This window comes from Rhinolophus ferrumequinum, chromosome 21 (genome assembly GCF_004115265.2).
Source record: "Rhinolophus ferrumequinum isolate MPI-CBG mRhiFer1 chromosome 21, mRhiFer1_v1.p, whole genome shotgun sequence".
Classification (NCBI taxonomy): domain Eukaryota; kingdom Metazoa; phylum Chordata; class Mammalia; order Chiroptera; family Rhinolophidae; genus Rhinolophus; species Rhinolophus ferrumequinum.
The window spans coordinates 42928353-42942625 of NC_046304.1; the positions used below are offsets into that span (position 1 = coordinate 42928353).

Sequence of the window (14273 nt, forward strand, 5' to 3'; positions counted from 1 at the left end):
ATGAAGCAAACGTGGGGCAGGTCAATGCAGGGGCAGGTGTCGGTCTCCCAAATCTCAGAAGAAAACTGGTACATAAACCACAGGGTCAGGGACAGGGGAATACTGGTGACGCCACACGAGCTGCCAAAATATTCTTTTCCCAGGCAAAGAAGCTGGGTTTGAAAGCTGGAACTGACCTTGGATAAGGCTGGATTCCTTAATGTGCTAGCATTTCAATTTGAGAAAAAGTTGAGGATGGAAGCCCTTTGCCAACTTCTATCTTCTATAGAAAAGCAATGTCCCACAAGTATGAGAAGAACAGTAAGTGGGCAAATGCAAGATTAAATACACACATTCAAAAAGATGACAACTTAAACGCACATTTAGGTTTCGTGCCTCAAACTTGGCTGAGTTAAAGATGAGCAGTCTACAGGGTAAATTTCAGTTAAATATAAGACAGCCTGTACAAATATACGTAGAAATGCAACTTCACTTTATGAAGCTGGGCTGCCTGCTAATGACGAGTTTTCCAAGCAGGGAACAGAAGCACAACTCAAAGTGTGCTCTCCCCGGACCCCCGACACCTGGACTGGGGCCACACTGCTGGATTATGTACCAGTCTGGCTTCGTGTATCCTCAGTCATCACCAGCAGCAGCAGCTTTGGAAATGAAGAGCTTCAGAAGGAAAGGAAGCACCCGCCACCCAGTGAAGCACCGCACTCATTAGCAAGATTACCAACTCATCCAAAAATATAGTACAACAGCTATTCCACAGAAAAGAATTCTTTACAATGGAACACGGCTGGACATGAATCATCTGACGCCATGCAGTAAGGAACGTGCTCTGACCAAACAACGGCTTCCACGACGCGTGCTGCCTCTTTCTATCAAAAAAAATAGAAAGGGAGACGGGAGAGGCACCCCAAGTGGGTAGGTGATTTGCCAGGCTGAGATGTGAAGGTAGAAGCACACAGACTTCCCCTGCAGGAATACGCACCAGATTTTACAAGCAAGGCAACGGGAAAAGGAAAGGCAGCGCCTCCCCCACGGTCTCTAACATGCGGCACTCACTACAGTCACAGAGAACCCAGCAGAAAAGGCTCTTGGGACGGGAACAAAGGAAAGGAAGAAGATGGGATCAGCTGTGAGGGCTACTGATAAGAACAGGCTGTTTATAAGCACACGGTTTGTAAACTACCTAAACCAAAGACTGCCCCCTCCCCCAACCATCTGCTGCCACATGTCTGTCTGTCCCTCTGGCTTTCCTTACCTTGTAAAGCTTTGAAGCCCTGCAGAGGCACTCTAGATGATCCTGTCACAAACTGAAGTAACCGTGCGCGTCGCTCTTCATCGAAAAATTCCACAGCTTTCCAGAACCACTTGACAACATTGCTGTCTGGTGTACAGTGTTTTAACCGGGTATTTACCTTCCAGTCATTAACATCTATCTTTCCAAGGCCACAAATTATGAGCTGTTAAAATATAGCACAAATTATGAGCCAGTGGAAACCCAAGTTAAGCCAAAACTTCCTCCAAACAGAGCTTCAGATTTGCAGTGTTTGCTCTCATGTGGTGGTTCTTAACCAAGGGTATACATCAGACTCTTCTAGAAGCTTCAAAATATACACCCCAGGTCCTACACTCACAGATTTCAACTCTGTGGGTCTGGGGTAACACTAAGAAGCCCCACGGGTACCACTTTCAGGTCCCCTCCCCAGAGGGACACAAATGGGATGTTACTGAGTGAAACCAATCGTTTTAGATGTGTTTACCAATAAGTCTGTTGACAGATTTAATTAGAAAGGACACTGAAGTTAATTAATAAAATCACGTAGCCTTCAAATATTTGTGTTCTCCCTCGCCACTAGTTAAATTTGGGACTTCTGGTAGAATTTTAAAACCTTATTGTTTTTTCACAGTAGTTCAGTAGAAATTCAGATGTATTTGTTAAAGGTCTTAATTATAAAACCAGACCTAAGGTACTTAAAGAAGCAGCTTTAAAAAAACCAAAAAAACAAGTTAACTGTTTCTTACAGCTACTATTAATAAGGAATGTTTCCAAAGAGACTAGGATGTTTAAATATAGTTTACCCTAAGTGTTTTAATTATTTCCTCTATGATCTTGTAAAGAAAAGCAAATGCTTTCTTGTAAAACTTAGTGTAAATTGATTGAGCCTTAGGCTTTTATTTCAAGTAAATTTCAATATGGTGGAGACCAAGTAATAAAGTTTTATTTAACTAAATCAATAACCACTTAATTAGGGAATAGAAAACACCACTGGAAGAAGGTACACAAAACACACGCAATCTGTTGAAAACAAGAAAGGATAATATGGAAAAATAAAATGTTCACAATATGAGAGATTGCTAACTCGCAGAAATTCTAAAACAGGAAAGATTGTTCCTGTGAATAAGAATTGTCACAGCATTGCAGCATGAAACTTCAAAAGCACGAGAAATACAACCTTCCTCTAAAACTGTTAAGAAAATTCCTAACCTTTCCTTGTTACACTAGATGTCATGACATTAATACACTGACCTCTAACTCCTTCTCATCAAATGTCTTCAGCAGATGCTGCGGAATTACTTCATTAAATCCTTTCTGCAGGGCCAGGAATTGCGCCTCGATGCCTCGTAAAAACCTCCAGTTGACATAAAGCCTATGAACATTGGGCAGGGGTTTCATATGATCAAATATGTTCAGATCTGGTCATTATTATGAACCTCTACTTTAGCAATACTGTACTTTACAAGCATCTGACAAGAAGAATTTAGACTAAAGTCTAAAAGAATCTCCAATTACTGAGGGTAGATGGATCCCGAGCTGTGAGGCAGTTCAACGTACATTAAAAAGTGGTAGCCTTCCAGTATAACAAGGGCTGCACCAATAAAGCAACTCTTTGAATCACAGAAACTCCTAGAAACTGGAAGTTATCTGCAGCTTAGATGGGGCTGAAGTCAAAGTCTAGATGAAACTCCTTTCTAAATGTCTAGCATGAATGCCAATAAACACAAAAAAGGAGCCCATTCAACCAAAAATGACTATTCTTCTGGTTTCCCTTGAAAATATGATTTGAATATGTTGAGTATTTTGTTTATATTTGGGGGGTGGCATATGGGGGAAGAGGAGTAAAAGAGAATCCTCATACCCAAAACGAGAAGAAACAGTGAAAGCCAATAGTAAGCACTTTTTGATTAAATGTTCATTGTTCCCTGGAGGCTTTAAAAACCTTGGAAGATGTGATTTACCAACAAAAATTACACTAAACTACATCTAATGTGTAGCTTTACTCATGTTTTTGATTTGGACTTATAATTTATAAGTGAATTGCTTTTTTTTTCAAATCTACCCAGGGAAAGCCTCTACATCTCACAAATCTCAGAACTACTGATCTTCCAAGTTTGTCAACACATCCATTTCCAAAGTCGGAGAAATAATTCTCTACTTTAAGAAATAAGTTACTTAACATTATATCCTTTGGGGGACCTCATTTCTGCACCAAAACTGCACATCTAAAATATAATGTTTTTAATCTCAAAACTGTGTTTGGTAAGGGATAATGAGTGTGTGTTATAAACATGACTGAATCCTGGAGAGTAGAGCTACGAGCTGAGTAGTCCACACTTGATCCTGGAAATGATGACGACTGAAATTCAGGAAATTCCCATTCATTCTTTACTTTTTTAATGAAAAATGTAATACATGCTTATTAGATATATAAAGAAAAATCAAACACTAAATGTGGAGACAGAGTAAAATCTGAAAGTCATGCTTTGATCCTCTTTCCCTCTGCACTTCTAGGCCCACCACCTCCACTCCCCCATCCTAGACGAACACTTTATTTGGGATGTGCCTTCCTGAACATCTTCCGTGTAATTATAGAAGAACACCAGACTCTGTGCCTACATAATTCTTCTAAGACTTGCTTTTGAAATCTGACAGCTTACGCAGAGTCTCCCTTTTAAAAATCCACATAATAGTCTTTAGAATGTACATAATCATTCTCTAAGAACATTTTAGCAGTTTTCAATTTTTACAGTAATATTTGATATTAATATTTAATATTAATATTTAATCCTTATTCATAATTATTTAATTCATGTGTTTCCATAGCATAGATTCCTAAAGATGGAGCTGCTGGTTAAAAGGCATGTGCACCTCGTAGCTATTACCAAATTGCTTTACAAAAAAGCTATACCAATGTTCGCACCCATCAACGGTCTATAAGACTGATGGGCCTCATGTGTAAACCAGGAAAATTTTAGCCAATGAGATTTGGAGACATAATCTATACGAAAAGTATAGCGTGCATGTTTCTTTGCACATATGGTGACGTTCAAGCTCCTAATTTGATTACCATAGTTTTATGTTTGGAAGAACTTTAGTTACCATAAGCCAAATGATCTAACCTGATACTTTTAAAGTCCTTAATTAACAGGTAATTTTATAAAAACTGGAGAACATTTTCTTACATTCTAGCTCTTAAACTCACAATGTGCCTATTTATAAACAAGGTAAGTGCTAGTAATACAGCCCAAAGTGCTTCTGTATAGCCAGCCGTGGTGGTGATGTTACACATGCCCAGGCCCCTTGTTTCCTGGTTCTGGGCCTTTGGTACAGCCCCTCCTCTAGACTGCACCTGGGATGACATGTGACACGCTTTAACCAAAAGAATACAGCAGAGGTGACGTTGGTCAGTTCTAGGCTTAGGCCTTAAAAAGATCCAACAACTTCTGCTCTTGTGCTCTCAGAAACCAGCCACCCCCTAAGAAGCCTGGCTATCTTGCTGGGGAGAGAGAGGCCATGGGGAAAGTGAGAGGCTGCTGCGACCACATGGAGATAACCAAGGAACCCAGCCAACAGTGAGAACTGGGCCCCAGACGGTGACCCAGTGGCCGTTCCCACTCCAGCCAGCCCCCAAGCCTTTTGGGCCATCCTAGCTGAGTCTTCAGATACTGAGTGAAGAGGCCATCTTGATGTTTCAGTCCCAGCTGACACCACACAGAGGAGTGTTGTGCCATTCCTGTTGTTCTCTATCCAAATTCCTGACCCACAGCATTGTGAGAAATAATAAAGTTGTGGTTGTTTTTAAGCCACTCAATTCTGCTGAAGTCTATTTTATAGCAGTAAGTAGCACTTTCTAAGTACAGTGGTACCTTGGTTTTCGAACATAATCCGTTCTGGAAGACTGTTCGAGTTCTGAAATGTTCGAAAACCGAGGCATAGTTTCCCCATAGAAAGTAATGCAAAATGGATTAATCTGTTCCAGACCTTTACAATCAACCCCTAAAACTGAAATTTAGCATGAATTTTACTATCTAATGATACCATAGATCCTTAAAATTTATGGCATTCGTAAACCGAAATGTTTGTCAACGGAGACGGTCGAAAACCAAGGTACCACTGTACTTAAATGTTTTTCTGTACTGCCATTCCAGAACATTAAAACAGTTCTCAGGCTTGAGAACACAAAAGTGTTTACCTGACATATTCCTTTTTATTTTCTTCAGTAACAGGGATACTCTTGCCATTTGGTTTAAGCTCATGCTGAATAATTTCCCCATATGCATTGTGTTCGACACAGAAGGTATGGTCCAAAACACCTGTAATATCATTCTCACTAGAAAGGAAACAGAAGGCAAGATACTTAACTGCAAAATCTCAAACACAGACCCTACAGATGTATTAATTGGTGAGACAAATAAAACTAAAGTAGTTTTATGACATGACAAATATAATGTCAGATTCCTTTGACTAGTTCTTATGCTACCATGCCTCCTGCTTCCTGGGCAGAAAAGCCAAAGAGCTTTAAACCTTCACAAGCACAGGAAACATTTCACTTCCTGGGGAATGAGAAAGAACCCTGGCCAAAGCTGGGCTTTACATCAGGAAACTACAGTTTGGCTTTCAGGTAAGAGGCCCTATCTGAATCTGGGTATCCCCAGTGAGAAAGCTACACGTGTGTTTGGTAAAAATAAGTATGGCCAATATATCTTAATCAACTCATACCCTCCCACAAAACAGAACTGGTTCTTACAGATACCCTTTTTAAAGTATGGTTTCAACAATCACCACTTCAGCAGGAATTTGGTATTTTAATACCTGCAGGATTGTAACCAATCCTGCATCACCTTGAGGAAATCATTTAGAGTACCTTTTAGAAAACAACATACTAAATTTTCTCCTTTTTAAAGTAATAACACTCACTAACTTTTAGACATTTGAAATATATAAGAAAGCAGCAGAAAGAAGAAAAGTCTTATGTGGTCCTATCACTCAGATAATCACTCTAATATTATCTGTGCATTTTTCAAATTTTAAAGAAGTACATCCATTTTGAAACAGCATCTTTTTTAAAAGATCCGATTCTAACTATAGTGAACAGATATACAAGACTCAATACATACAGTATCCACACTAAACTGTTATGAAGATCTGGATCCACTAACTCCATGTCATCCAAAGTAATTGACTTCCCAAGCAACTGTTTATAAAAAGGCAATGTGAAACCACCGTCAATGTAATGTCCATGAAACACAGCCATTCCCATTATTCGTCCAACAAAGTGGAAATATGATAAGTGTTCCTGAAATTGAAAAGAGTTTATATAAATACTCAAGTTAGACACTATCCAGGGAATTTTTAGTAAAAATTAAATTTAAGCAACATTAATCTTTTTTATAATAAGCATCAACTCATACTCTAATTTACAACTACTTAGATGGAACAGGCTATCATATCAAAGCTCAGTAATCATTAGGGAGAGTTTCTATTTGGCATACTCAAGATTCTGTACACTGTTATAAAATATTACACCAGACTCAATGCCTCTCTCAAAGGGTACAGTCACTTTGTAAAATTTATCTTTAGAAATTAAGTCCAGATTACAGTGCCATTGCAGCTTCATTAAACCACTCACAGATCCTGTTCTCTTCCTCTCCTCTCATATCCTGTTGAGCGCTTTACAATCCTGGCTCTGTCATGGAAAAAAGCTCTCAATCCTAAACCTCCCTATTTCCTTGACCTAACCAGAAATCGAACTTCAAAACATCGTAGATTTAAAGGCACAGATTTCGTGTCTAACTTGGACTAGAATCCTGATTCTGCCAGTTACTAGCTATGCATACTTAAGCAAATTACTTAACCCCTACAGCACTAATTTTCCACATCTGGAAAAACGAGGGGAATAACAGTATCTAAAAAGGATGTCTGTGAGGAGTAAAATGAGATGAAGGCCATGGCACTGGCCCTAGCACGTGGTGAAAGCTCAACAAACAAGAACTGTTATTACTACAGTGGCAGCAATGGGTTCCCCAAGCAGAAGCGTCACCTAAAAATCTTCCCTCTATAAAGGATTCCCTGCAGTGACTCTCACAGTCCTACCATGGCTGGATATATTTGGTCTTTCATGATAAATTGTTCTGTTAGTTGGACATTTATATTTTAAACTTATATTACTTTTCTACTTAATAAATAATCTTTAAACTTCCCTTTTATCTTAAAAACAGCTTTTGTGTCTTTTTAAAAACTGATACATGTTCATTACAAAATAGAAAATTTAGGGGGAAAAAAATCACCCATAATCTAATACATGGAGATAACCAAAGTCAGTATTATAACATAGAGCCTTTCAATGTTTACACATATACATATTTACCAAAATTGTATCATACTATTTTGTAACCTTCTTTTCATTTAATATATCACAAACACCATTTTGACATGTCATTAACTATTATCCCACAATGTCATTTTAATGGCTATATGATATGCCCTTGTATGGAAAGACAGAAATAATATAAAAATGAATTAGTAACAGCTGCTAACCTTTGTTGAGTGCTTTATACAACAGGATAAATAATGTACAGCACTGTGCTAAACACTTGATGTGCAGGGTCTCATTGAATTGTCACACTCCTTCTCTGAGGTACGAACTATATTTATTATTATTAGCAGTAACAAAATTGAGGCTTAAGTCAATGAATTTACCCAAGGTCACAAAGCTATGAAGTAGTGGGACCAGGATATGATCGCATGTCTTTCTAATTCCAGGCTCTCTGTTCTTAACCATTAATGTTGTTCTGCTTCATGACATAATTTAATCAACAACCCCCCTACCCCGCCCCCGCCGCTTATGGGCAATAATGCTGTTTCCAATTGGAGCCACCATAAGTGATGACACAGCAAACATTCCTGTGCCGAAACTGTTGAATATATCCATAATCGTTTACATGAGAAAATTTTCTAAAAGAGGAATTGCTAAGTCCAAAGGTGTGACTAGGACAAGGAGAGTAATCCTATGTCATAAACTACACTGACATTTAAAGATGAAATGTATTGTAGGTCACTAAGTAATTCACATCATCATAACCACCAATCATACCGGGTTAACTGCAGAATCAGGATTGATCTGCAGTGTATAGATATCATCTCTTGAATACTGGAAGAGGCCATAGTATGGATTCAACATTTCATGTGACAAGAGATATAACCACTCCCTAGAAAAGAAGAGATGACAAAGGAATTTTCTGTTTATACACTATTAATCATTTTAGCAAAGAATTTTTCTTTATTTTTAGCAAAGAAAATAAAGCACGGACTAGTTACATAAGATCAGACTGGAAAAATCTACCACACCAAAAAAGCAAATGAAAACTCTTGTTTTGTTATTATGCAGTCACTTCTCACTCATTTTGGGCACTTTTATGACATGAGCATCAGAGAGTATAAGGTATTACCCAGAAGAACCAGCTACTAATTAGATGTTGCAGCCCAGTGGTCTGCTTATTGCTAAATAAATTTGTAATCCATGATAAGTATAAAATGAAGGGAAGAACATGGTTTATTTCAAAACATCCATGTGATCTATACTATCCTGGTCCACTCCTACCGTGGCAGATTTATACTAATTAATATCGATATACATAACAGCATTGATTTACTCTACTTTTGAACAGGGTGTGTTTTGTTGTTGGTATCATTTTAGTAAGAAAATTTCATTACCCATTTCATAATCTTTTCTGTGTAAACCCTAAAATATACCATGATAAAAAAGTATGTGGTCAGATTGCAAGGCGTTTGGTATAGGTAGGAGCAAAAGGGCAAGCTTGTATTTTCTGGGTATGTTCCATACTAATTCTTGGCTTCAAGTGTGCATCAATGTTTTTAAAACATCATAATAAATAGTATTATCACTTTAAGTTTATTAAATCCTTCATATTTTTCAAAGTGTGAAAGATTACTTGTTATTCACCTTGGCGAAACTGAAATAAAATCACTAGAACTTAAGATGTAGTTCTAGTGTGAATTCTTGTCATTCCTCAGCTAGGACAGGTATTTAAATATGTTCTGATAATATGGATTAAATACATTGAATAATATAATTTTAGGAAATGCAGTGAAAATACTATTAACGAGTAGTTAAAGGAAAATGTTTCAAAGTTCTATAATGTGATGGAGTCTAACTCAAATCACTACCATTTATGTAATACTTGAAAAACTCTAGAGATTAAAAAGGGAAAAGAAAGTGAGGTTTCCACATAACCAACTTTCCCAGTACACATAACACTCACCTGACGTGTCTTGTATGTTTTATGCATGTATGTGTTTTTTTAAAGAAAACCCCAATTTTTGTTTTGTCTCTACCAAGTATTTTAGAACACACATCAAAGCAGAACCCAACGACTTTTGGGTTCTACTATGGAGTAAAGATCAAAGAAAGCAGCTCACTGCCACATCCCATTTAGTCTGCCCAAACCCTGAGAGTAAACAGCTAAGTTAAGAAATAAACAACAAAAAACTGATGACTTATTTGGACTATACATGTAATTATAGCATTCAGATTCCATCAGCAGATAATTAACAAGTTTTCCCAACAACCATTGAAAAATCTAATTATAAATAAATCATAAGAATTCCACAGAAACTATCAAGTCCTAAGTATGATGAACAAGTGCTCAATGCTAAAAATCCAAACTAAAGTAATTATCCATTTGCAAGTTAAGTAAGTCTACAGGTGAAAACAAGTAATGCAAAGTAACAATTACGGGACTTGGTGGAAACAATGTACACAATTAAGGCTGAATTTAGATTAGGGGAAGGGGAATTATCATGATGGTCCTTAGAAATGTTTCAATACAGAGCTACAATGTTTCTGCTACATTTACATGAAGTGAATTTTCACACCTGGAAAAATACAAAATACTTTATGAATGTAACATAAGGACCATTTATAATTCACGTACATACATACACACACACACACACACACACACACACACACACACACACACACACACCCCCCACACTTCTTTAATAAGGTTAAAAAGCATAGCAATGGAAGCAAAGGGAAACAGTATTCAGTTTAGACTGTATGTTAGTAAAATCTCAAAATTGTTCCTGATAACGTGAAGCAGAGAGAATAACATGTACTAAAGGAGAGAGATGAAGAAAACATTAGGCCGGCAGGTCCTACCAACAGTCCATGTGGGGTTACAGCTAGTCTACAGAGGAAGTCTCATTGGGCTGCATCATCCACTAGAGAGTTCTCAAGTACTCTTCTGATAGCAGCACTATCCTAACTCATTATGAATGTATCTATTAGGATATCCTCTTATTGCAAACATTAGGGAATATTATACTGGAAAATAAATATCAATGAGAAGATTATACCACAGGAAGTATCTTAAATTTGTAAATGTAAGGATCCATATGTCATTTCCTGACAAGCAAGTCTTTACCTGGCAACCCCTCCGTAATCAAGACCTTCTTCTCCACGAAATTTTATCATTAGTCGCTTCCAGAGATCTTTTGGTCTCATTTTCATGACCTGTCGATATGATTCCTGAAAAAAATGTTAGTATACTAAAATTACTAGGTGCTTTTAACCTGTTGTTTAAACTCTCCTTGCCATTCCACCTACAAAACATACATTTATTTAAATAAGGTGACATTTGTTCAACAATCAAATCAATGGATCAACTCCAAGTATTTGAAACCTCTTGGAACTTCTAAAAACAAAATGAATGTAGCTTAATACTACTGAAACTAATTCATTTGATAAACGTTACATTAAAAGCTTACTAAGTGCAAAACTCCATGTTTAAGTTCTATGAACCACAGCAATGATTCCACTCGCATTAAAAACAGAATCTGATAGAAGTACCAATTTTTTTTTAAGTTGGTTTACCTAATTCTAGGTCATAAGCACCAGTAGGAAATAAAAGTAAGAAAAAGAAAGTCCCCAAAGAACATAAGTAATCATTAGTGTAGTCTTTACCAAATCAAAATGTTATGTTATTTTAAAATACAAATGACTGACTACAAACAAGGTCAGAACTGTTCTGAGAGAAACAAGTTCATCCTTTGGGAAAAGGATTATCAAGTCCCCAAACATCTCTCGCCCAGGAATCCTCTAATGAGTGGGAAACCCTTGCCTTGGAATTCTGCCACTAATTATGTAAGAACTTTGAAGTTGATATTAGGGCTGTAAAATCCAAAGATAAAAGAATATACTGAAAAGGAAGATTTTTCAATAAATTATGGCAGTAGTTCAATAGTAATTAAATACAACGATCTTTTGATTTAAGAGTCCCTTACCTTTTGGAAGAATTAGAAGGCAAAAGATGGACAATACTTGGGGTCTTTTAAAACTCATTAACAAATAAGTATGTGCAATGCAGAGACCAACCTGAACCAACTGGAATATCTCACACTCTTCATCCCATTTAAGTATTTATCTTACACGTTAAATCTCTCCAATAGTACTTGCTTTTATTCCCCACTATTAAAAAAGAAATAATGAAAACTCTCCCATTCTGAAGAGGTAACAGTCCGAAAAAGCATTCTTGCAAAACAAGAGTAGAACACTGAAATGCAATCTTTCTCTATTTTGAAATAAGACTTATAAGTTTACCTCAAAAATCTCTTCCCTGGAAACCTCAATGCGGCAATGGCCAGCCTGAGGCTGTTGCTGGGAAAGTTCTTGACGCAAAATTTTTAGTTTCTGAACCAGGTCTCGCTTGTACCGGGGGACTGTCAGACACTCTGTGTCATCGGGGCATAACGACACTACTTGCTGCTGCTGTTGGTCTTTCAATTGGTTCTGCCGACTAGAAGTAAACAAGAATGTTATTAAAGCACTTGCACTAAAAAGATTGCAATTATACATTTCAAACAGCATCATACTATAAAAGAAGTCTAGCGATATCATTTCCGGGCCTTACTATATTTTTGGCTTGTCATTTTTGACAACGATAAACTAGGTCCAAAGTTTACTTCTCAGAATCCATATGAATTTATGGAATTGAAAAAAACAGTTTTATCCAGAAAGCTTTGTACAGCTGCTGAAAACAAATTTCTTAAATACCGTTTCCATTTTCTTGTGCATAGTTTACCATCACCCCCTTTAAAATCCAGGCAGATGCCAAGGCCTGTGCCTGTTATCTAGAGTCTGTCTCCCTGGAAGAGACAGTTTGAACTGGCAGCTTGGCAGGGACCCCTGCTTCTATACACGCTACAGTCTAGACCACAAGAATGCAGGAGGTCACGTGTAAGTTACTGGCACAGAGAAACGAGCACTGTACAAGCAAGTTTAAATGCTTTATAGAGTGACTACTTTTTATTGTGGGAAAATATACATAAAATTTACCATTTTCAGCATTTTTGAAGGATACGGTCAGTGGCATTAAGTACATTCACACTGTTGTGCTAAAGTGATTTCTAACTGCACATATATGGATTACCACAAATAAATGAAAAGAATCTCCCAAGTATAGCAGAAATACAATTTTTTAAAACCAAGTTGCCTAGAGATATTTTTGTTCTCCTAGCAAAAATATAAGCTGCATTTAAGAATTTTTTTAAAGAACCTTACGATAATAATGAACTAGTTAATTCCAATAAATTGTCAGGAACCAAAAAGTCCAATAATTCACTATGGATGTCTACGCAGACACTGAGTGATTCAACTGGAGTTTAATTTTGCATACGACTGATAAGAGCGCAGTCTCCTAACCTACAAGTAAAGGGCAATGATAAAATAAACAAGAATAACTCTCAGTTCTCAGACAAATCACCCAATACACCAGTATATGCTTATTTTACATACACTGGTGGTTCTTAGGTTATCAGGCCAAATTTTATACCAAAAACATGAAACTATCCAGAGAAAATGTATCTTGGATGAAAATTACAAATCACTATTTACTATCCTTACAAACATGATAAAGGTGTTTTTATACACATTAACGAAATCAAAACAGACATTACATTAAAAACTACTCCCTGAACAACTGCATTCATCCTACGCAAAAAAAAAAAAAAAAAAGTACTTGGGTATACCTTACTCTAGACAGAAAAATTTAACTCAAAATGGATCAGGGACCTCAATATAAAACCTAAAGCCACAAAACTTCTGAAGCACAGAAGGGAATTTTTATGACCTGAGTTAGGCAAAGGTTTCTTAGATATGACACCAAAAGCATAATCTATAAAAGAACTTCATCAAAATTTCAAAGAAAACTTTCCTTTGAAAGAAAGTTCTTCAGTTAAGAAAATGAAAAGACAAGTCACAGACTAGAAGAAAAATCTTTCCAAAGCATATACCTCATATAGGACTTGTATCGCAGGTATCTAAAGAACTCTCAAAATTCAAAAATTCAAAAAAAAAAAAAAAAAAAAAAAATTCAGTTGTTTTTAAAAGGGGGCAAAAACCTTCACCAAAGACATACAGATGGCAAAAAGCACATACAAGATGCTCCACATCATCAGTCAGTCATGAGAGAAATGCAAATTTAGACTATAATGAGCAACCACTATACACCCATTAGAATGTTTAAAATTAATGAGACTAACCATACCAAGTGTTAGCAAGGGTGAGAAGCAATTACAACTCTCACGCATGCTGATGGGAACGTCAAATGGGAACAATCACTTCGGAAAACAATCTGGCAGTTTTTTAGAAAGTTAAACACAAATCTAGCCTATAATGCAGCCGTTCTACTTCTAGGTGATTATTTACCCAAGAGAAGTGAGACCATATGTCCATACAACGATTTATACATAAATGTTCATAAGAACTGTATTTGTCATAGTCAAAAACTAGAAACAATCCAAATGTCCATCAACAGGTAGATGGATGAATAAATTGTGGTATACCCATCCAATAGAATACCACCCAGGAATGAAAAGAAATGAACTATACATGCAACAACAGAGACGAATCTCAAATAATTATGCTGGGTAACAGAAACCAAACGAAGAGTGCATATTGTATGAATCCATTTATCTAAAA

General features: G+C 36.8%; 1 protein-coding gene across 2 annotated transcripts in view; it reads right to left on the reverse strand.

The window, feature by feature from the left end:
• SMURF2 (SMAD specific E3 ubiquitin protein ligase 2) overlaps positions 1–14273 on the reverse strand; it is a 90876-nt gene that overhangs the window by 972 nt on the left and 75631 nt on the right. The window contains exons 11-18 of one of the 2 annotated variants that reach the window (XM_033091139.1): positions 11895–12090; positions 10720–10823; positions 8364–8478; positions 6388–6566; positions 5463–5600; positions 2519–2639; positions 1250–1451; positions 19–1081 (exon numbers count right to left, since the gene is read on the reverse strand). In XM_033091139.1, the coding sequence (XP_032947030.1) occupies positions 1056–1081; positions 1250–1451; positions 2519–2639; positions 5463–5600; positions 6388–6566; positions 8364–8478; positions 10720–10823; positions 11895–12090 (1081 nt within the window). In that variant the 3' untranslated portion in view covers positions 19–1055. Of the gene's footprint in view, positions 1–18; positions 1082–1249; positions 1452–2518; positions 2640–5462; positions 5601–6387; positions 6567–8363; positions 8479–10719; positions 10824–11894; positions 12091–14273 lie in introns of those variants that run through there. The other variant, XM_033091137.1, reaches the window with a different exon arrangement.